Here is a 22,193-nt window from a genome sequence, read left to right as displayed (position 1 = left end):
AGGCAGTGTGGCTGCATGCATAAATGCGTATGGCCACGCTGCATGAGTGTAGGCCACGTGTGTTTGTGTGTACAGGTGTCAACGCACACACTCTATGTGTGTTCACCATGCAAACTCATGTCCCTCAGAGTACATATGCCGTGCATATGTAACTATGCACCATGCATGTTTAGCATGAGCTGTGTGAAGGTGCAGCAGGGCTGGTGCACAGACACTGTGTGCAGGCTCTGTGTGTGTGTGCCTAACAGCCTCTGTGCCACGCCGGGGTGGCTGTGCATGCACAGTGAGAGGTGACACAGGACTCTGAGGCAGCAGGGTGCCTCAGGCCCTCCCTCTCGCTCAGGACCTTTGCTTACCTTGCACCCGTGTCAGCCATTCTGGCTGGAAGTGGTGCTCAGAGGCGATCGAGAGGGTGTTCAGTGCCACCATCAAGATGACAAGCCAGTAGAAGAACTTGGACTTCACCACATCCCTGCACTTCCTACGAAACATTCGGTTCCAACGCCGCCACTGCCGGCTGCAGAGATGGCAAAGGATCAGCAGGGTCGGCCAGCAGGCCAGCCCAGGTCCTCAGGCTGTGCCTGCAGGGCAGAGCCATCCCCACTCCCTCCTCCAGGGGCCTTCCCCAAAAAGGGCCATAACCTGCCCCTGGCACTCGGTGCATTCACTCAGGCACTGCAGTTCATTCACACAAACACCTCCTGTCTTCATTTTGGCCTTCAGCACCTCTGGTTGGGGGATACAGGCACAGCTCCTAAATTACACACCATGCTGGACGGGCCATGAGAGGATGTTTGGAGCCTGGTCCCACAGCAGAGAGACTGTTCACCTCAAAGAGCTTTTTGCCAGTACCAGAGCAAAATTCTGTTTGCTGCTCACAGTGTTTGCATCCTTCTCTGAGCACCAGTCCCAGAAACCAGTGGTTGACAGGAAAGCCTGGCCCAGCTGGACCATCAAGTGAGAGACAGCACAAGCCCATGTGCAGAGCAGCAGATAGTTCAGCCAGAGCATACTTACAAGTAGAGAATCCACTTATTCATGCCCTCAATTTCATACAAGCTCTCAGTCTCTGACCCTCCTTCATCTGATGGTATCAGACCTAGGAAGGAATGACATTCCAGGCATTTCTTGGAGCCCTTGGGAAGAACATGTGGGAGGGAACTTCTTCCAGGTGCACACCAGGAAGAGCTTCCCCATCAGAAGTGAACTCAAGCAATGCTGTCCCAGGGAGCCAGCAGTGAAAGTTTGGGCAGAAGGTTTTGAGGGTCAGATGCAAACCAAGAAGGAGGCACCAGGAACACCTGCCCTGCAGCAAGAGCAGCCGCAGCCCAGAGAGGGACAGCCAGCACAGAAGAAACTGGGGCCAGCTGTGATCTGAGCACAGGCTGAACAACAGAGGTTTGTAAGAACACAGGCCACAGATGTGGAAGAGGTGTTTTGCCTGTCCCTGTGTTTCCCAAGGCTCTTTGCACACATGGGCTGCTCAGCCTGAGGCATCAGAAGTGCTTTCATGAGGCAGGGTGGCATGGCAGACACCGGAGCTCTGGGGCAGCACTCCCCAGGACTTGCTGAGCCTTTGGCTAGATGCCTGTACATCCACCTCCATCCCTGAACCACTTCTAAGCCCTTAAAATTGTCAAGTCATGGCAAGAAATTCATGCAGCTGTCAGTGTGCAAGCTCGTGACTCTATTGGGTTTGCACGGCAAGTTTTGGCAGTGTGGGGCTATAGCAGTGGCTCTGTCAGAAGCTGCTAGAAGCTTCCCCCATGTCCACCAGAGCCAATTCCAGTGACTTCACAATGGACCTGCCACTGGCCAAGGCTGAGCCCATCAGTGGTAGCAGTAACATCTCTGGGACAACAGATTTAAGAAGGAAAAAAGTTACTGCACAGATGTAATTGCAGCCTGAGAAGAGAGGAGTGAGAATATGTGAGAGGAACAACTATGCAGACAGCGAGGTCAGTGCAGAAGGAGGGAGAGGAGGTACTCCAGGTGCAGGAGCCGAGGATCCCCTGTGGCCTGTGGTACAGGTCATGGTGAAGAAGCTGTGCCCCTGCAAGCCATGGAGAGGAATGGGGTGCAGAGATCTACCTGCAGCCCATGGAGGAGACCCATGCTGGAGCAAGTGGACACCTGAAGAAGGCTGTGACCCTGTGGGAAGCTCCTGCTGGAGCAGCTTCTGGCAGGGACCTGAAGACCCATGGAGCAAGGAAAACCACACCAGAACAGGTTTCCTGGTAGGACCTGTAACCCTGTGGGGTACTCATGCTGGAGCTGTCCCTGAGGGACTGGACTGCATCCCGTGGAGAGTGACCCATGCTGAAGCAGTTCATGGAGAACTGCAGCCCATGGGAAGGACTCATGTTGGAGAAATTCATGGAGAGCTGTCTCCCATGGGAGGGACCCCATGCAGGAGCAGAGGGAAGACTCCCTGAGCAGCAGCAGCAGAAATAACATGACCGTAACCTCCACTCCCTGTCTTCCTGCACTGCTCCTTCCAGGAAGGAGGGAGGGGTCAAGGAAGGTGTTTTTAAGATTTTTTTTTTATTTCTCATTATCCTGCTGTGATTTTGGTTAGTAATAAATTTGCTTAATTTCCCCAATTTGAGTCTGTTTTGCCTGTGATGGTATTTGGTGAGTGATCTCTTCTGCTGCTTATCTCTACTCATGAACCTTTGTTATGTTTTCTCTCTCCTGCCCAGTTAAGAAGGGCAGTGATAGTTTGGCTGTGATGGTTGTCTGGCATCCAGCCAGGGTCAACCCACTGTGCCCCTGCATACCCAAGGCACATGCTCCACATGCTCCTCAAAGTGCCTTTTGCCAGAGGAGACCCAGGCCTCACTCATAGTCTGCAAATATTAAATGCAGTGGTCAAGTTGGAGACTTAGCATCAGGGCCAAGTTACTGCTAGTTTGGGTCAGATTCAACAAAGTGATTCAGGAAAGAAAAAAAGAGGAAGGAAACTGTTCCACAGAAGTCAAAACGTTTTGTTCCATGGGCTTTCAAGCAAAAGGATTATTTGTGACTTCTCCAAAGGTTTCCTCCTTGGTTCTCTAGGATGGTCAGTGTTAGGAACCCAAACCCCATGCTAAGGGTCTGTGACCAAGCAGATCTGGTACCTTCTCCCCTGGCCCGGTCACTGTCCATGACCTCTGCATGGGTGATCCAGTCCATGTAGCCCTTCAGATCCTCCTCCAGCTGCTGCTTCTCCCGGAGCTTCTGGAACGTGCCGCGGGACTTGGCCTTCTCACGCTCCTTGGTGAACTCACTGGGACAAGGCAAGCAGGAGAGTGAGACTCAGGAGAGCAGTACCACAGGAGTACCAGAGACCTGTGCCAGGCCAGACCTTCTGCAAGGCCAGACCTTGCAGAAAGCTGAAATCCTGAAAAACCCTGCCACCAGCATTGTCACTAGACTGCTCCAGTGACTTTCCTCTTTCTTGGCCCTGCTCCACAATGCAAAACCATGTAGGCCCATCACATGATGCCTGATGGCAGGCAGGATTCCTTCCCCACCACTGCTGCACTTGGGGAGCTCCTCACTGCAGGGTGCTGCCGTTGGACAGGCCAACTGACACCAGATGTTGGAGGCCCAGGGAGTTCCCCAGTTCTGCTAAGAATCAGACTGTATGGGGTCTCACCCATCTGGGGGACAGAGACCTGCCCCAAGCTCTCCATGTGGGGCAGGTGAGTTCATCATATGGCAGGTAAACATGACACTCTTTTCATGGTAACATGGAAAGGACAGGTCTGGCAGTGTCCCAGACCACTCTACTCATTCTGTTTCAAATAATTTCTTTTCTCTCCTGGTATCTGACAGGACTATAGAGCTGCTGCCCAGCCATGCTGGTGTTCCCATATGTTAGTAATAGGTATCAGACACTATAACAGTAATTTTTCTCATCTCAAGCATAATATAGTTGTATTTGCAAAAGTATTTCAGAACCTTTGCTGTGCCTGCAACTTACTTCAGGATCAGAAGACTATAGTCCTGCTCATCCAGCTGTTAACAGCCAACTCCACACAAGGGTCAGGTGCCTGTGGTCTATCTTGTGCTTTTAAACTTGTTTTAACTGTATTAATACCCATTTTGTTTTAATGTTGTACCGTTGTATGGTTTTTGCCATACAACAAATCCAAGTAATTGGGGTATAATTAACCCTGTGAACTAATAGAGATGGTAAGTGTGATCCACTTGCACATGCAGGATTGAACATACAGGAGAAAAGCTCTCTCACTCCCCAGGACAACACACTTCCCAGCAACAAAATCAGAATGGTGGCTCATCCCCCAGCAGTGTATGGAAAGTTGAGCGTCACATCTGGGGTCTTTAACCGTACTACTGGGGGAATTAGCACCAAATGAGTCATTTGGCTCAGAAGTGCTACAACTGCTGTAACAGACTGATGACAGCTCATTGGTGTACCTGGACAAGGCTGTTGAAGCATTAATTAGACTAACAATCATTCTTTAGGATCCCTTGCATACATATCAAAGATGTTCTCCTTGAGGTGGCCTAAGGAAATCGCAGGATGCAGCTGGGGGTGCCAGTGAGGGGTGTCCAGAGCCACAGCCATGGGCTGAGCATTGCTCCCTGCTTTGCTTCATTTGCTGTGCATACTGGAAAAAACACACCACAATCCCCAAGTCCTGTGCTCTAAGGTTGGCCTTGCTGACAGCTGCTTGTGTCACAGGGAAAAGTTTTCTGTCTTGGGAGCTGAACTCAAACCTCAGACAGTCATGGACACTAACATAAAAAGTAGCTCATGGCTCAGGGTTTCTAATCATGCAGAAAAAAAAACAAACGGGAGAGGAATGAGAGAGAAAAGGAACAGAACTTTTCTAGGCTTTCTTCATGTATACTTCAAACCAGTTAAAACTGTTCTGCTGGCAGAGAAAGGACAGGGTGGCACTTACCCACTGAGCACCCCCAGTACCAGGTTAAGCACAAAGAAGGAGCCAAGTAAGATAAGGCTGACGAAGTAGATCCAGGGCCATTCATTCCCCATAGCATCATTTACCTGGCAAGGAGAGACACAGGTGAAACATTCTGAAGGCACTGCATGCTGTCTGTCTGCCCTTAGGGCCTCTCAACAGTTTCTGGGAGCTTTGCCCCCTCCAAAAGGAGTGCTTGGGATGGTGGCACATAAACCTGGCTTTGAGCCCTCACTGCTTAGAACTCTGTATCTGGTTTTAGCAGAGGTAAAGCCAGACACAAGCCTTTTGGGATCAGATTTAAACACCACTCCCAAGCCTAAGCCTCAGCATAACAGTCTCCCAAGGACTGCAAAACATGGGGCTTTGCTGGAAGAGCACCCACCAGCCATTGCTGTGCCTGGCCCATATCCCTTCACACACGTGGGAGCCAGAGCACCCTCCTCTCTACCTGGAGAGTAAGAACAGCTCGACAAGTGCCTACAGGGATGCAGAGACACGGCCGGTGCGTGATGGGATGTGCATCACAGAGAGAAGCTTGGTGGGGGCAGAATGTCTTCCACTGGCAGAGAGACCAAGCCCTGCCATGGGGTCCTGCGTCCAGGAGGGAATTCCCTGCCCTGAGGCATGACCAGCCTCACGTCTGCCAAGCTGGGCACCAATCCCAAGTGCTGGAGCCTACCCAGTAGAGGACTTCAGTCCAGCCTTCCATGGTGATGCACTGGTAGACAGTCAGCATGGCAAAGCCAAAGTTATCGAAGTGGGTGATGCCGTTGTTGGGCCCTGGCCAGCCACTGCGGCACTCGGTGCCATTGATGCTGCAGTGTCGCCCATGGCCAGAGCTGGTGCATGGGGCTGGTTTCTCTGACGCCACCGTGGCAATCACATCTGTGGGGCAAAGCCATGGTGTGAGCGGCAGGTCAGGCCAAGCAGAGCAACCCCAGCACCCCCATCCTCCTGCAGAAGCCCTTCAAAGTGACCCTTTCACAAGCCCCTCACATACAGCTGCGTGCTGTATCGAACATCCCTCAGTCCTGCCACACTCCTAGGCCTGACGTTGGCAAGACCACACTTCCTGCTACCCACAGAACCTGTGGTTCTACAGCAGCTACACAGAGAGATCTCTGCCACATCCCCCCACCACAGCTCCACCTGTCCCGAGGTAGTAGCAGGTCTTGTGCATCCTGCCCTTGAAGAGCTCCTGCCCAACAATGGCATAGATGATGATCATGAAGAGAACCAGCAAGGCGATGTGGAGTAAGGGCACCATGGCCTTGATGATGGAGTTCAGGACGACCTGAAGGCCTACACCAAGGAGAAAGGAGAGGAGTTCAACCACTTCCTAAACGTCTTTGGGTGCACCCTGCATTTCTGCCAGCCCCACCAACAAGCAGCCTTTGAAATGCCCTGTGCCATAGGAAGAGGGGCATGAGTGGGGTGGGACTGAAATCTCTAAAGCAAGAAATCCTTTCTCTACCATGCAAGCACATGGGAGAGCCCAACAGAGCCAGGCAGTGCTGGATGTTGCTCAATGCCCCTCCATTTGTTCATCCTGACTGTATTCACATGAGTTATGGAAGAAGGAGATCCCTGTCCTGAGAAACCATAGTGAGATCCTGGCCCCTTTCACACTGGCCGAAGGTGCTCACACTGAGCCATGGAGGCAGCTAGATGTGTGTCAACCTGCAGACCCCTGGGCTGACAACTGCCAGCTGAAGGGATGAGCAAGAACCTGTGGCTTCTCCACACCCACTTTGCGGCTGGGATCGATCCATCAACAAGAAACCCGCCCGACGGCCCCTCACCCTGGCCAGGCCCAGGGGCTCCATCCACCCGCCAGCCCTTCCTGATGGCAGGGCACCCAGCACCCACTCGGCACTCCGGACACCAGGCGCAGGGGTCTCAGCACACGAAATGCACGGAGGGCCTTCACATCAAAGCCACCTTTTCCCCCTGACGTCCCTCCTTGCTTCGCATTGACCTGCTCCAGGGTCATGGTGACGAGCCTGAAAAAGGCAGGGCATAGGGAAGGAAGGAGGAGAAGCATAAGGAAGGACAGGGAAAAAGAGAAGGGCATGAGAACGGAGACCAAGAAATCTGAGCTAAAGATTCAGTGCTCTGCAGGCAGAAAATTGAGGCCAGGACTGCCAGCCACACACAGCCTCACCCAGGGAGCAGCTCTTGGCCAAGTCCAGCTGGGAGCTGGCACAGCTCTGCTGCTCACAGCCAGGGCCCCCCCACCCACTGCATGCATACACTGGAGGACCCCATGCCACCCCCATTCTCCAGGGCAAGGAGACCTAAGAGGCAAGGAGTTATGACAGGAAGAAACAGGAGTTAGAAAGGATCCCAGTGGATGCCAAGGCAGGAAAAAGGGGCCCATGGGAGAAGGCTACAAACTGGGTCCAGAAGTTGCCCCCAAACCCAGGGCAGTTACTAGAAAAATTGATGCCCCTGATGGGCTGTGGAGCAGGCCTGGCACAAGCTGAACAGCAGCCGCCTCCCTTCCTCGTCTTACCCTAGAGTCACGATGGAAAAGTCGAGCACGTTCCAGCCATTTCGGAGATAGGCATCCGTATGGAAAAGAAAGCCATAGGCAATTATCTTGAGCATCGCCTCAATGGCAAAGAAGATCAGGAAGGCATATTCCATCTTCTCCTGGGGATTGGGAAAGCAAGCAGGAGAGGATGCTCCATTAGAGCAGACTGTCACCTCCCTGGTATCCTCACCATGCACAGTTACTCTGGACCAGCCTCTGCTGCCAACCCATCTGTGATCCCCCACGCACACCAGGCAGCACCATGGCTGTCCTGGGCAGAAGGGGTAGCATGCTGAGCTACCACATGCCACTCTCTGGCCTGCAGCCAGCTCCTTCAGTGGCTCCCCTGCCAGTCCCTGCCCCAGGGCTACGGGTACCTGCTCATACAAACTGCTCCAGCAAAGCTGCTGCTTCCCAACCCAGCACCCAAAGGCGCCCGGCCCAGAGCACTGCTCCTCTCCGGCTCTCCTTACTGCTGCTTATCCTCCCATTCCTGCACAGCCTTCCTCCCGTAGGCAGCACTGACACCTTCTCCTCATCCCCTCCAGATGAGGCCTTGCTGGGTCACATAGTCACCATGGGACATGCCAGCTGCATCCTGACTTCCCTTGTGCTTGAGGCCCCCAGGGAATGGAGGCGTTGGGCTCAAGACCTCTTGCCTAATGCCAGAAGCTTGCCTGGCAAAGTGAGCTGCTAGAAACGGGCCTGCATGCTCACTGGACAGAGGTGCTGCACCCCCTCCCAGGTGGGACCTGGTACCCCCTGCAGGGACTCAGCACAGCCCTGCAGCCGCTGGGCCAAGACAACCTGCCTGTCCTCGGAGCCCAGCCAAGAGCCGTCTGTGCCCGCCTGGCTCTGCCTGTCACTGCCATCCCTCCCCTTGCTGCCAAGGGCCCTTCCAGACAGGGATTAAAAACCTTCTGAAGCAGCCAGGTGGATGGGGCTATTTATATTTCTGGTGTTCCATGGTCCCTCTCCTCAGCCTACACCCCTTGAAGGGCAAGGAGCACCCCTGCTTGGACTTTCCAGGGAATTGCCCCCAGAAAGGCAGAAACATCTCAGAACAAACTGGGAGTGGGTTTCCACTGGGAAATGCTGCAGTGCTGTGAGCACACCTTCCTCCCATGGTCCCTATGCCTTGCCAAATGGAAAATTATCTCCATTTAAGAAGGCCGGGCCAGGGCTCAGACAGAAGCACTGCTTGCTCCATTAACACATCCAAAACCAGTGGCTGGGCCGAGCGTCCCCATACAGCTGCCACCCATGAAGTGCCAGTTCCTTGTTGGATCTGACAGCTGCCATGGTAAAAGCAGAGACCTTGGCATTGCATCTGTCTTCAAGGTTTTAGCTAGGGCAACTCAACATCACTTGCCTCCCTCCCTTATCAGCGACAGATGCCCCCTGGACTGTCCCTCAAAGCCTGTCCTTGCAATCCCATGCAAATACAACTGTCACGAGGATCGTTCCAGATATGGACGGGCTGCAGAGCTGCACCAGCAGCCAGTGGTGTGGTGGGGTGTCTCCCCAGCTGCAAATGGAGGAGAAACAGGGGAATTCACTGTAAGCTATGGCAGCTCTGAAGCTGCTGAGGCTGGTGAATGCCAGGATCCAACCCGGAGCCCCAGCACCGCAAAAGCCAATTCCTTGACCTGATTTTCCAGCAGGACAGGCTCAGGCTCAAGGATCTCTGACTAATAGGGATTTTCCTCTGAAAATCCCCCCTCCAGAACCAAAAGGTGACTTGCTATTCCTTGGAGGTCCCTTTGAGAAGCTCATAGCAGGTGAATGGTGCCTTGGCCAGCTCCAAGGGTATTTACCCACTAGGTTCAGTGAGGGAGCAGCAAGGTCAAGGGAGAGCCAGCAGGCAGCCCCTACCCCAGTCACGCTCCCCCAGCCTGGGAAAAGCAAATTCCCTCACAGCACCAGTTCACTGCTGTGCCCTACAGACACATACAAAGAGCTGGATGATCCTGATCTGTCCTGCTGAGGCAACCCCTCTAGTATGAGCAAAAGTCTTGGTATGGCCAGTAGGAATGCAGCAATCCATCAGTGCTGGCTGGACGGGTGCCCCAACACCCGTGCTACAATAGTGGGTCCAGTTCTCCCAACTTATCTGTCCATATACTGGGCAAGAACTGATGTCAGCAGAGCATGAGGGGCCAGGTCCCTGGCTATGAAGACGTGTCACTAAGCATCTTTGTCAGTGGGATGAGGTAGTGTAGCAGGTCATGGCAAAAGCTCTCTGGATTCTCCAAGTGATAGGTATAGCTGCAGAGCACAAAGAATCATAAAATCACAGAAGAGTCTGGGTTGGAAGGGATCTTTAAAGGTCATATAGTTCAATGCCCCTGCCATGGGACATTGTGGAAGGACATCTTCCACTAGACCAGGTTGCTCCAAACCCCACCCAACCTGGCCTTGAATGCTTCCAGAGATGGGACAGCCACAGCTTCTCTGGGCAACCTGTGCCAGTGCCTCACCACCTTCATTGCATTAAAAATGTTTCTTATACCTAATCTAAATCAACCTTTAGTCAGTTTAAAACCATCACCCCCTGTCCTATAGAAACAGATTCTGCTAAAAGGTTTGTCCCCATCTTTCTTATATGTCACTTTCAAGTACTCAAAGGCCACAATGAGGTCTCCTTGGAGCCTTCTCTTCTCCAGGCTGGACACCCCCAGCTCTCCCAGCCTGTCTCCAGAGCAGAGAGGCTCCAGCCCTCAGAGCATCTTTATGGCCTCCTCCTCATTCCAACAGGTCGATGTCCTGCCTGTGCTAGGGACCCCAGAGCTGGAGGCAGCACTCCAGGTGAGGTCTCACCTGACTGGAGCAGAGAGGCAGAATTACCCCCTCACCAGCTGCCCACACTGCTAGGGATGCAGCCCAGGACATGGGTGTTTTTTTGGGCTGTGATCAAGTACAATACCGAAAGTGAAATTTTTGTGGTTACAATGCAATGTCCTGCCCCAGTCGGGTCCTCCTCCCCTTTCCCCCTGCAGCTCCAGCTCACCCCAAGAAAAACATTTTCTGTATGTGCATGAATGGGTCGACCAGGACACACGTGCGGGCTACGGGCACCAGGAACACACAGGGCAGGGAGCTGTGTTTCTGAAGCCTTTATAAGGCCTTTAGAAACACAAAACACCCATCAAAGTGTTCCCCAGAGGCTTGCAGCAACCATGCTCTGCAAAACCGTGCAGGCTGGCGTCCTTCTCCCCTTCCCCTGAATGCAGGTGAGCAAAGCCCTACAGATGTGAGAGGGAGAAGGGGACAGGAGAGGTAAGGACTGTATAGGAATACAGTTAGAGCAATCTCATAGGATCCCCTTCCTTTGGAAAACAAGGTGAAAATGAGTGCTGCGGTCCAGGAAGGCCCCTCTGAGCATGTGGTGGAAAGCCCTGGCACCTAGCTTGGGACAGGCACAGTGGAAGACAGGCAGGGCTTGGGACTACTGCAGACCATGGCTAGGAAGGGACATTGAGAGAAATACTTCTGCTCTCCACAGTGGCCTCTGTCATAGCACAATAATTGCTTGGGATAGGGAGACGTGCAGGAAAGAATTTCAGAGGGTTTTTGAATCGTTTGCACAAATCTTTTACAGCAAGTAGCTGATGATCTCCAGAGGTCCCTCCATCCCCAGCTGCTCTGCAATGCTGTGATTTTCCTGCCACATCCCCCAGCCACAGCTCCTTTCCCACAAGCAAGAGACAGACCTGGGCTTGAGAAGCCCCAGGACTGCAGAGACAGGAACCAGGAAAGCCACAAACAGCAGCCATGTAAGCATGGAGGGGCCAGGCCCTACAAGTTGTTCCCCACTGTATCTCCCTCGCTGGCTGTCCAGAGCTTCTCATCGTTCCATGTCACACCAGCTGCCCCACATCTGCTCAGGTGTCTGTGGGACACCTTGGTGGCACTCCTGAAGGTTCTCCCTGGGTTAGATGCCTTAGGTCTGCTTGGTTTAAAAAGGCTTTGGTGGGTGCTACAATCTCAACCAGCAAAACCATGGATAGAGGAAGGATTTGGTCACAGTAAGGACAAGGGCTGCAGCTGCAGCCAACCTGGCCTTCTCCAGGGCTGGGAGCAAAGGTTCAGCCAGCTCCTTTCCAAGGAAGCCTTGTTGTGGGGCTGGGGACCACACTGTGTGATGGAGCCAGCTTTGGAAGCTGCAGTGTTGTTACTGGCATTCAGGATGACTGAGTGGTGAGCTCTGCTGGCCCACCCTGAGGGTGAGATGGGAGAGGCCTGGCTCATCTGCCTACCCAAAACCCCACGGTGACCAGGGAGGTGGCCAAACCACGAGCTGGACAGGGTGCCTCAGCCCAGAGTGAGGGGGAGGACAGAGGCAGGGGCAGGTCATATCACAGCATGTGCACACCTCCAGGTGCAAGGTACCAGAGCAGCAGCAGCTTCTGCAGCCCCACACCAGGTCTGTACATGCAGACATGTGATCTATTCTCACAGCTGTTACAGGACTCCAGGAGATCAAGGGGGATCCCAGGATCTAGGAAAGCCACATGCAATTGAGACTCTCCTGCAGTGAGTGACCCACGTCAACGTCCAGGCACAAACCACAACAGCTCTTCAAAACCAGCACTGGACCAGCAGAGGCTCAAGGACTGCAGCACACGAGTCAGCTGCCCAAACACTGCTGTTTCCAGAGCTCCTGGCAATGCCTCCATGACAGCCCTTGGGTGACTGATGTTATGCAGGGCTCACAAGCAATCAGCCCCCCAGAGCAGCAGGAGGAGGGCTGAGACTCCTGCAACCACATCAGATGTCCATATTCCTGTCACAGAACTGTGCCTGAGGCTGTGTTCAGGCTTTAAAACAGAAATTCCCTAGCCCTTGGGCTGAGATACAACCCAAAATGGTGGGACTTTTGGAAGCATATTCTTTGACATCAAACATCTGTTCTACCTAAACATAAAGGCATTATCTGCGATAACCAACAGAGTGCCTCTACAGAGGCCATTACCTGTGTTACTAAAATTGCCTTCTTGACAGCTTGAGCTCCAATTTTGTTCCCCAATCACCAGGCCCCGTGTCTTACCTGAGAGGCTTACAAAGCCCATAGGACTCAGTACAGCTGCTTTTGGGTGCTCTGAAAGCGTGTGCTCCCTCTGAGCAGTCACCCTTGGGTCCCATTAGTGGGGAAAAGCTTTGAACTGAAAAGAGAGCTGGCTTTAAACCGATAGAGAGTAGACTTAGGTTAAATATTACAAATTAATTCTTCCCTGTGAGAGTGGTGAGTCACTGGCACAGGTTGCCCAGAGAAGCTGTGGCTGCTCTATCCCCGGGAATGTTCCCTGCCAGGTTAGACAGGGCTTGGAGCAACCTGACCTAGCAGAAAGTGTCCCTGCCCATGGCAGGGGGTGGAATGAGATGAGCTTTAAGGTCCCTTCCAACCCAAACCATTCTGTGATTCTATGAATCTATGAAAACCAGGGATTTCAGTGTGTGCAGCATGTCAAAAATCACCCACTGGAACAGTAGGAGGGGACCAACTGCCCTGGCAGGCAAACTGTGCTCCCCATTGCCTACTATCAGAGGCCAAGCAGCCAGCTCACATGCACACATCTGTATTTTCTTCTGTGAATCCCCTTGAATAGCCTGCCTGGCTAAACACACTCTGAACCTGTTTGCTCCTGAAGCAAGGCTTCTAGTGAAAAACAGTGGAATTTGAAACTCACTGACCACTCCAGAAACCCAAGCCAAAGTGAAAATAAATGCTGTGAATTATTGAATCAGTTGAAAAGTCAAACTCATTTAATCAGAATTGAAGAAAATATTTTGATTCCATTAGAAAGCCACAAAATTAGATAAAAACAGCAATACCATAAAAAATCTTCTGGATCAGAAGAAATCTAACCTAGAAAGCATAATAATTAAATATGTTGAAATTAAACACCTGTATTTCTTCCAGGGTAAAGCAAAATGAATTCTTAGAAGATTTATGGTTATTAAATACCATTTTTCCTCCCCCAAAATGAGTCCTGATTAACCACATTTTCATTAGACTAATTCTAAATCTAGCGTAAACTCCATCTGAAAATCTTCCCCAGATGGCCCTGGAATCATAGAATCATAGAATCAACCGGGTTGGAAGAGACCTCAAAGATCATGTAGTCCAACTCTACCGTCATTACTAGCCCATGGCACCAAGTGCCACATCCAGACTCATCCTGAAAACCTTCAGGGATGGTGAATCCACCACCTCCCTGGGCAGCACATTCCAATGCCTGATCATTCTCTCCATACTCTGCTCTCCAGGTTTCCTGACCTTGCAAGAAGGGAGTGGCAGCAGAGGTCTCCCAGGAATCCCAATCTCATCCCAAGACTCTCCTTGCTGGAGCTCCTCCTTTAGAGCAGAGTGGCTGTCACTGCTCTGAGGACCTGGAGTGCTGGAGGCTTCCCTGAAGGAAGCCAGGGCTGGACAGGCTCCAGCACAGCCCCTGGCAGTGAGTGCTGATGAGAGAGAGCCTCAGTCCTGCCCCCAGAAACAATGTCCCCACTGCCCACCCTGACTCAAGTTTCCCCTCACACATTTCGGCTCCTCAATAATTTCAAAGTCTTTATACAAATTCAATCCTCTCCAGAGAGGACTGGGCAATGAAGAGACACAATTTAAAAAGGAACAGGGAGAGATTAAAGGCATCACAGCACCTCTCTGCTGCAGGGAAATGCCTCAACAAGCCTTTGTTCACCAGCTGCAGGCCATGCAGAGCACAGCCTGACACCCCAGGTGATGGGGCCTGGCTCTGATCTCAGCTGGGTTTGCACCTACAAAGCCACCAGAACATGGTGACGACGGGACAAGTGCACAGTGGTGAAAGAACAGCAGCCTGGGGCTGCCAAGCTCTTGACACTGAGAGCTGTCAGCATGACAAGAGGCTGAAAAATCCCCTAACAGGGTATAGCATGAGCAATCCAGCTTACAATAACTAGAAATAGATGGAATTTCATTTATACATAACATCACTCAGTCCATGCCCACCTGCTCCTTGGGCAGCATCAGCCCTGCACAAGAGCCCTGTGAGGCTGGTGCCACTTCGTCCCCTGGTCATGCCACAGCACCACACACTGCTGGGCTGTGCTGGTTTGAGCTGAAGTAGAGTTAACTTTCTTCACAGAGGTTAGTATGGGGCTATGTTTGGGTTTGGTGCGGAGCACAGAGTTGATAATGCAGAGATGTTTTTGTTATTGCTGAGCAGAGCTCACACAGAGCCAAGGCCTTTGCTGCTTTCCATACTGCCACACTGGCAAGGGAGTTGGGGATGCATGGGAGACTGGGAGGAGACACAGCTGGGACAGGTGACCCAAACTGACCAAAGGGATATTCCATACCATAGGACATCATGCTCATTATATAAGGTGGGAGGAAGAAGGAGGAAGGGGGGACATCTGGAGTGATGGCGTCTGTCTTCCCAGGGAACCGTTACGCGTGATGGGCCCTGCTCTCCTGGAGATGGCTGAACACCTCCTGTCTGTGGGAAGCAGTGAATTAATTCCTTGTTTTGCTTTGCTTGGGTGTGCAGCTTTTGCTTTCTCTATTCAACTGTCTTTATCTCAACCCATGAGTTTTTGTAGCTTTTATCCTTCTAATTGGCTCCCCCATCCCGTTGGTGGGGGAGTGAGTGAGAGGCTGTGTGGTTCTTGGCTGCTGCTGGGGTTAAACCACAACATGGGCATCCCCTGGCTCTGCCCTCACAGACACCTGGGCTTAGCCACAGCCCAAACCCCCTCTCAGTGGGAAGCTCCTTTGGCCACTGTCCTCACCTCCTGCTTCCCATGGTCAATCTGCTCCAGCTCTGTCTGTGTCTCTAACCTCTCACCTCAGGCACTTTCTAAACCCTGTTACGTCTCCTTGTCCAGGGAAGAAACCAAACCCAGTCTCCTCCAGACCACAGGGGTTAGGGAAGCTGCTCAGGAGGCTGAAGGAACACCCTGCGAATTAACTCTCCGTGGGGACTTTTAACTCCCCTTCTCTATGGGCCTATCTTGGTTTGATTTCTAAAAGGCATTATAATGCATTGCCAATAGTGATACCTTGGAGTCTTTTTCTTTCACAGAAATGAGAAGTAAACAGTCTGTTACTGAACGTTTGTTGAGAGGCAAAGAGATAGAAGCAGGTCAAGGAACAAGAAAAACCTTACTTTGTATCTCAGATGCCTTGACTGCTTCAGCATTTTGCCCTACAAAGTCTCTAAGGAACAGGCAACAACCACAGTGGGGTTTTTCAAGTCACGAGTTGCCAGCACACACACACCACTCCCCATCCTAACACTGAGGACTCCCAAAAGCAGAAGGAGAGAAAATTTCATTTAAAAAGGGCTATTTTGAGGCTTTGATTCAGCCTCTCAGTGTAAATCAATGTGGATAGAACCACAGTGAGGATGTGAAGAGAGGAAAGGGATAGAAAACTAAAAATAGTGCAAAGTATTGATTTTGATCACATCAAAACATCATATTCGAGACAAACTGGAGAGACTGAGGAAAAAAATTGAATGATTGGAAAGGAGTGACCTTTCTGGTTAACTGACATGGGCTTCTGCACTCTTAAATGTAAAGTAACAAAATTAAAATACAGTTTTGAAAGAAAAGGTCAGAAAATTGTATTCCAAAAATGCTGAAACAAACCAGTTGAGCCTTTCTGGAACAGGAAGTGTCATGATAAAAAATTGAGGGGATTTGTACTTGTTTTGGCATCAATTCTTCCTTCCTGTGTACTTTACACACCGATCTGCTGCCTTTGATCTCAACCCAGAGGTGGTTTCAGCCCCTCTGAAAAACCCGTTTTGCAGCTACTTCTACCCCCTGCCTCCCTCTGACTCTGCAGCAGCTCTGGCTGGACTGGCATTGCCTGACTGTACCCACCACAGGTGTTGGCACCTGGCACCCGAGTCACCCGGAGCAGCCAGCTCTGCAGAGCAGAGCCCTCCCGCGCCCAGAGAGCACGAAGGGCTGTCCCTTACCAGGCTGGAGTTGGCCACATTGGTGTCATCTTCAGGCATGGGCAGGTAGATGGCCAGAGCAACACAGTTGGCAAAGATGGTCAGGAGGATGATGATCTCGAAGGGTCTCAGAGGAAGTGCTAAGGAGTGGAGACAGGAAAGAAACAGCAGGTACAGCCCTGCCCCTGCCCTGTCTGTGCTGCCTGGGTATGTGTGGGGGGACCAGCTTCCCACTGGGGCAGAGCACAGGGAGAGCAGTCAGACTCAGCTTTGGCTCATCCTCAGTTGTTGCAGGGTCCTAACACTGAGAACGTGGCTGCTGCAGAGGGTCAGTTTTGGCACAGGGCATATGGGGAGGTGGCACAAATTAAAAGGCTGCCTTGAAGGAATAATGAAGGGATGAGACAGCTGGCAGTTTCCCCCTCCTCATCCTTCAATGAACCATCCTGAAGGGTCAGGACCCTTTTGCATAATGTAGGCAGTGAATCAAAGAATCCCCCTCCGGAACATGCCGGTCCCAGCTTCCTCTGCATTCAGCATCCATGAGGGAGACACTATTAAGCAGCACCTGCTGCTCAGGTCTCAGATGTGCTGTGTGTTCCTGCCTGGAAGGTATCTAGGGGCAAGACAGCTCAGCCAGGGTCTCCTCTAGCAGAACATCCCCAGGTGTCCTACAGCCTCAGTGCCCCATCGCAGAGAGTGCTCCTTCGACTGTCCCCAGGAGTGCTAGGGGCCGGGAGTGAACACAGTGCTCAGCCTGAGGACCATCCCACTCCCTTCCAGATGGAATTGTGCTGTGTGGGCCCTAGGACATCTCAGAACAAATGGGGTGACTTGCTATTTCCACCTGAAGGCCCTAGAACAGGCACTTCGTCACTCCAAGGCTTCTGCTGTTGTCTCTGCTCTGCTTGGGCTTCATGGTCAAGGTTCAGCTATCACCTTCCTGAAGCCCCCAGACAGCTCAAACTCTGGCTCCAGAACTTCATTTGCAGCCAAGTTCTCCAGGGACCCTCACTTTCTGTTCCCCCCTCAGCATGGTCCAAACCTGCCACCGTGACGTACCCTGGGAGGGCACCAGACATCTGGCCAGAAGAAGACAGCCACTGCCTCTGCTGCCCCTGAGCTAGTCACGTTCAGGCCCTGCTGCAGGTTTGATATGCTGTGCCAGTCACCCCACCAAGCAGCACTGCATGAACAATGGTGTCTTCTTCACCTTGTGCTTCCAGAAGACAGCTGGGTGCAGCATGATGCAAAAACCTCCTAGAAATGTTTTTGGTCACAATGCTAATCTCAAAGCTTCCTGGGCAAGAATGCTTTTTGAACAGCACACCTCAGTTGTCCCTAATTGACTTGCCTTGCCTATACCCCTGGAAGCCACTGAAACTAAAACCAGAGGGAGGAAATGCAAATGCCAGCTGTCTGCCAGGCCAGATCCACCCATGGTGCAAATCAGCACGCTCCTGTCCAGCCCCTTCTCCTCCCCACTGTCCTACCAGCCAACAGCTACACTTTGACCCTACTCAATGTCTTCTGACCACACTAGGTCCCCCCACTAGTGATTTGAGATCTCTCATCCCCAGCCCCACCCAGGTTGGTACCTGGCACCACGGGCAAACTGGTAAATCTCATCCAGCAGGTACAAAGGTTCCAGTACAAAATGGCATTTCCCAGTATCTCCACCTCACTTTGGATAGACTTTCCAAAGGAGAACAGCTCCCAAAAACACACTCTGTGGCAACACAGCTCACCCATGCAGACTGATGCGACCACAGGGCACAGCCATCCAAACTCAGCACCCAGCAAAGAAGCTCTGCAGCCACATTGACAATGCCCTACACCATGGTTCATCAACCAATCAGCTCAGATTTCCAGATCATTATGCTGAGGCCTGCCTTGGGTTGCAGTGCTCATATCGTGGTCCAATCCAGCATCACAGGGCAAGGGGTGCCAGAGGAGCATCCTATCCATACCAGCCTGCTGGAAAAGCTGTTCCCCTTTGTGTTCCAGGCAATGGGGCAGAGCCCAGAGGTTGGAGGCTTCCCTGCCTGCTCAGACAGGGTGAGATGAACCCTTCTCGAAGGGTGACCTCGATTGTAACTGGAGCTGCAATTCAATTACAATTTCACTTCTTCCTCTCCTGCAGCCTCCCACCACACAGCACCCTAGGGTCCCCAGATTTGCCTTGCAGTGGGAATTAGGCCTTAGTGCCTTGCAGCTCTGTGGTCCTCCAGGGTGCCCAGACTCCTCACCCATCTGCCTTGAAGTCCTCCTGGCTCCAGACTGATCTGGAATACCAGTGTGACACCACAAAGTTAGACATGTCCTGACAACTATCATCTTGTTGGACTAGCTGTTGAGCATACAACACCAAGTAAGTTGCAGAACACCCAGATTTCCTTGTTCTAAAAAATACGGGTTTTGAGATGTAAGCAAATTTTAGCATAAACCCCTCTCTGCCTCTAGCCAACCTTTTACTTTCAGACACCCTGGGCTGAGTGGAGTGATACTCCCATCTCCAACTGCCTGGAAAAGACCCTGTCCCACTCCTGTGGTTCAGCTTTGTGTTCGCCAGCAGCACGATGGGCCCAAGGCACAGGAATGCACACTGCCACACTCAGCCCAGAGGCCAGGTATCCCCACAGAAGATGGTCACAGCTAATCTCTCCTGGGCAGCCTGCCTGGCTCTGCAGACCACAACAGCCCGCAGGAACTGGAATGACCGTGTCATGCCTCGCACACCCTGATCCCTGAGTGAGGGCAGCCAGGTGCATCTGGATCCAAATATAGACAGGTGCTGCAGAAACCTGATCCTCTGGACCATTTGTCCAGCACAGGTCAGAACCACCAGCACATGCCACCTTTCTGGTGGGGCACTCCCCTCTCCCCACTCCTCTCCCCTTCCAGAGCACCAATGTGGGAAACACCCCCACTGTGTATGCACTTGCTCTGGCATGTGCTGGCCCAGGAGGAGGAATGTGAGCATGCTGCAAGATGTAAGCCCTATTTACAGCTCTTCCCCTGCCACTCGGGTGTATGCACAAGTTTCTTCCTTCTCTGCTCAGTGCCTATTTAAGACACAGGCACAGTTCTCTTCCATGTGCTCATTGAAAACCCAGTTCTCTTGCCAGAGAAACAGAAAATGAGAATTCCCCAATTTTGACTCTGCTCCCACTCCTTGAAGGACAGAGAGCCCCTTTGCAGTGAAGGAACAAGGGCTCAAACTCCAGCACAACCAGAGCTGTGGGAATGCCCTTGTGCCTGCCAACATGTTCCCAGGGCTTTGGACAAGGTTGCATCTCTAGGCATGGTTTTGGTGTCCCCATGGCACTATGTGCAGAGCAACACAGCCAGCCTAAGGTGACCAAGCCACCTCCTAGAGGAGTAGAGCCTGGCCAGGACTGGGATCATCCTGCCAAGGCCAGGAACACACAGATAAGGTTCAGCAACTGAAATGAGAAAAGCTGTGGTGGAAGAACTTGATTCCGTTCCCCAGAGTCCATTGCTTTTGCTACAGCCCAAATCTTTTGCTGAGACCAAACTGAAATGTTTCATCTCCCATTCTTTTCTCTTACATAAAATACAAGTGAACAAAGCAATACCTAAAGGCCTAAAATAGTTCCTGGATGCATGACATTTTGGTATTTCTGAGCCCCAATGAAAAGATGAAAGCAGCACCCAAACCCTATCTTTACATTAAGCCAAAGACACAGAGGGAGACTGTCCCTCTGAACATTATGACCCACAAAACCCTTCCCCTGTGACAGCAGTGCCAGAGAGGGATGGGAAGGGGGGCTGAGAGGACAACAGTGTCCTCAGGGATTCAGGGGATGCTGGCCAGCCCCCCACCAGGGCAGCACACAGCTGTGGGACCAGGCAAGCAGTGACAGATACAAAGAGCCATCCCAAGCAGCTTGCCATGGCCTCACTACCCACCCCTAAAACTCTTCCCCAGGCTACCTGTTGTCCCCAGCTCCATCTTCAACTCCCTCAGCCTGACCCCATACCCACCCCAGGATGGGCACTGTGCCCTCTTCTCACACACCAACACCCCTCTCCTCTCAGCGGGCTGTGCCCCGTTTCTCCCCTCCACACAGCATGTTCACTTCCACAAGCCCCTTGTCCCCAGGCTGTCCCTGCCTGTCCCTGTGCCACCCCACCAAAGGCTCCCATGACCTGACCCCCTCACTCTTCAGCCCCAGCTTTCACCACTAGCCTATTCATGCCCCAGTTTGCACAGCCATTGCCTTTGCCAGTGCATCCTACTGGGGCTCCCCAAGCACCTCACTGCATTTTACAGACCTGATGGACAACCAGCATAGGCTTGAAACAGGCTGACAGCCCTCCTGCCCCCCAGCCCTGCCCCCTGCTCAGAGGCACACACACGTGCCCCCACGTCCCTTCAGCCAGAGGATACTTCCACTCCACGATGCTGATGCACGCCTTCCGCAGTGGGTTTTCCAGAGTTAGGCAGAACAGAGCCCTGGCTGGCCGAGGGGCCACCGGCGGCACTGGCTTCTTGGACTTCTCCTTCTGTTGCCTCTTCTTCACATCATCCTGGGGAGAAGCAGGCTCCATGGTGTTCCCCTAGCCGTTTCTCCCCCTCCTGCCCTGTGGCTGAGTCCCTCTCCCCCAGGTCCCAGCCAGCTGGAGCTCCTCCGGGTCTCTGTCTCCTCCAGGCAACAGAGGAGGCAGTGGGGGAGTGAGGGCTGGAGCCTGCACTTGCTTGTACAAACACACAAAGCTTGAGTTTAAATTTAGATCCCAGGCTGGCTCCGGGTGCTATCCCAGCTCCTGAGGCAGCAGAAGGGCCCCTGCAGCTGTTGCCTCTTCACCCTGTGCACAGCAAGTTGGGCAAGTGCTTTGCATGCCACTGCCAGGACTGGGGGTGGGACAGGCTGCCCAGCACTGGGCACACTGTCTCTGAACCAGCAACGCCTGTGTCCCAGGCCAGCTCTCTCCTCAGCCTCCCGGCTGAACTGGGAAGCTGGGCTGCCTGGGGCAACATGCATTTGCTGAATCACACTATTCAGGGTGGGATGGAGAACCCAATTCTAGCCAGTTCCCCTCTTCATGCAACCTGTCCCCTCTCCACAGGAGAGTGGATGCTGCTCCTCTGAGTCCCAGACCGTGTGATTCTGGGGCTGTATGGCCTCTGGGTCTGGGTCTATCTCATTGACAGGAGACCCCAATCTCAGAGCTCCAGGGAATCACAGTGAGTCCAAAAAGCACTCTGGCTTACTTTTGTTAAGGTGCAGAGGAAATCCTTGGCTGGCACCTATCACTCAAACAATTCCCCTTATGGAGCTAAGTCTGGCGTGTGGGGTACGGAGGATGCCTGAGGATGCAGGAACACAACAAGCCTAGTGGCTGGATTGTGTCCTGCCAAGTCCAGCTGGGCTTGGCAAAGCCCAGCTGGATGAACAGTATGAACAGGTATGGTAGCACCTGTGCTGAGGCAAGGAGAGAGGCAGGTTATCAGCACCTTTGTCAGCAGGGGACTGAGGCACCAGGAAGGGTTGTTCCTGGGGGGTTTCTTGGACTGTCAGCAAAATAACTGCAGCGATCTAATTACTTCTAGTAACGTCCTACGGCAAACGGTATCCCTGTCCTCCAGACCTTACGGTGACTGAGCAGCTGTGCCCCAGTCAACCCCATGCGTCTCAGGGCACTGCTCTGCACACAGCACCATGCTGCCCTGCTCACAGCTGCCTCGCCTTTGCTTTGTGGGGTCATCCCACTGGGGAGAGGAACTGGGCAGGAGTGCAGCCA

The 22,193-nt window shown here is 52.6% G+C and overlaps 1 protein-coding gene across 1 annotated transcript; it reads right to left on the bottom strand.

Annotated features, from left to right (window-relative positions):
* Positions 1-356: 356 nt before the first annotated feature.
* LOC103798306 (voltage-dependent L-type calcium channel subunit alpha-1S-like) lies at positions 357-21,081 on the bottom strand (the record flags this gene model as incomplete). Its single annotated transcript, XM_009070557.1, has 10 exons — positions 20,839-21,081; positions 16,446-16,551; positions 7,453-7,592; positions 6,807-6,940; positions 6,087-6,239; positions 5,617-5,822; positions 4,917-5,020; positions 3,120-3,268; positions 1,018-1,099; positions 357-517 (listed from the first exon to the last, which is right to left on the bottom strand). Coding segments are annotated over exons 1-10 (1,396 nt in total), but the record flags the coding sequence as incomplete, so codon positions are not given.
* Between the last annotated feature and the right edge of the window lie 1,112 nt (positions 21,082-22,193).

The sequence above is a fragment of the Acanthisitta chloris genome, unplaced genomic scaffold (genome assembly GCF_000695815.1).
Source record: "Acanthisitta chloris isolate BGI_N310 unplaced genomic scaffold, ASM69581v1 scaffold15502, whole genome shotgun sequence".
In the NCBI taxonomy this organism is placed as follows: domain Eukaryota; kingdom Metazoa; phylum Chordata; class Aves; order Passeriformes; family Acanthisittidae; genus Acanthisitta; species Acanthisitta chloris.
This window is presented reverse-complemented; position numbering and strand designations above follow the sequence as displayed.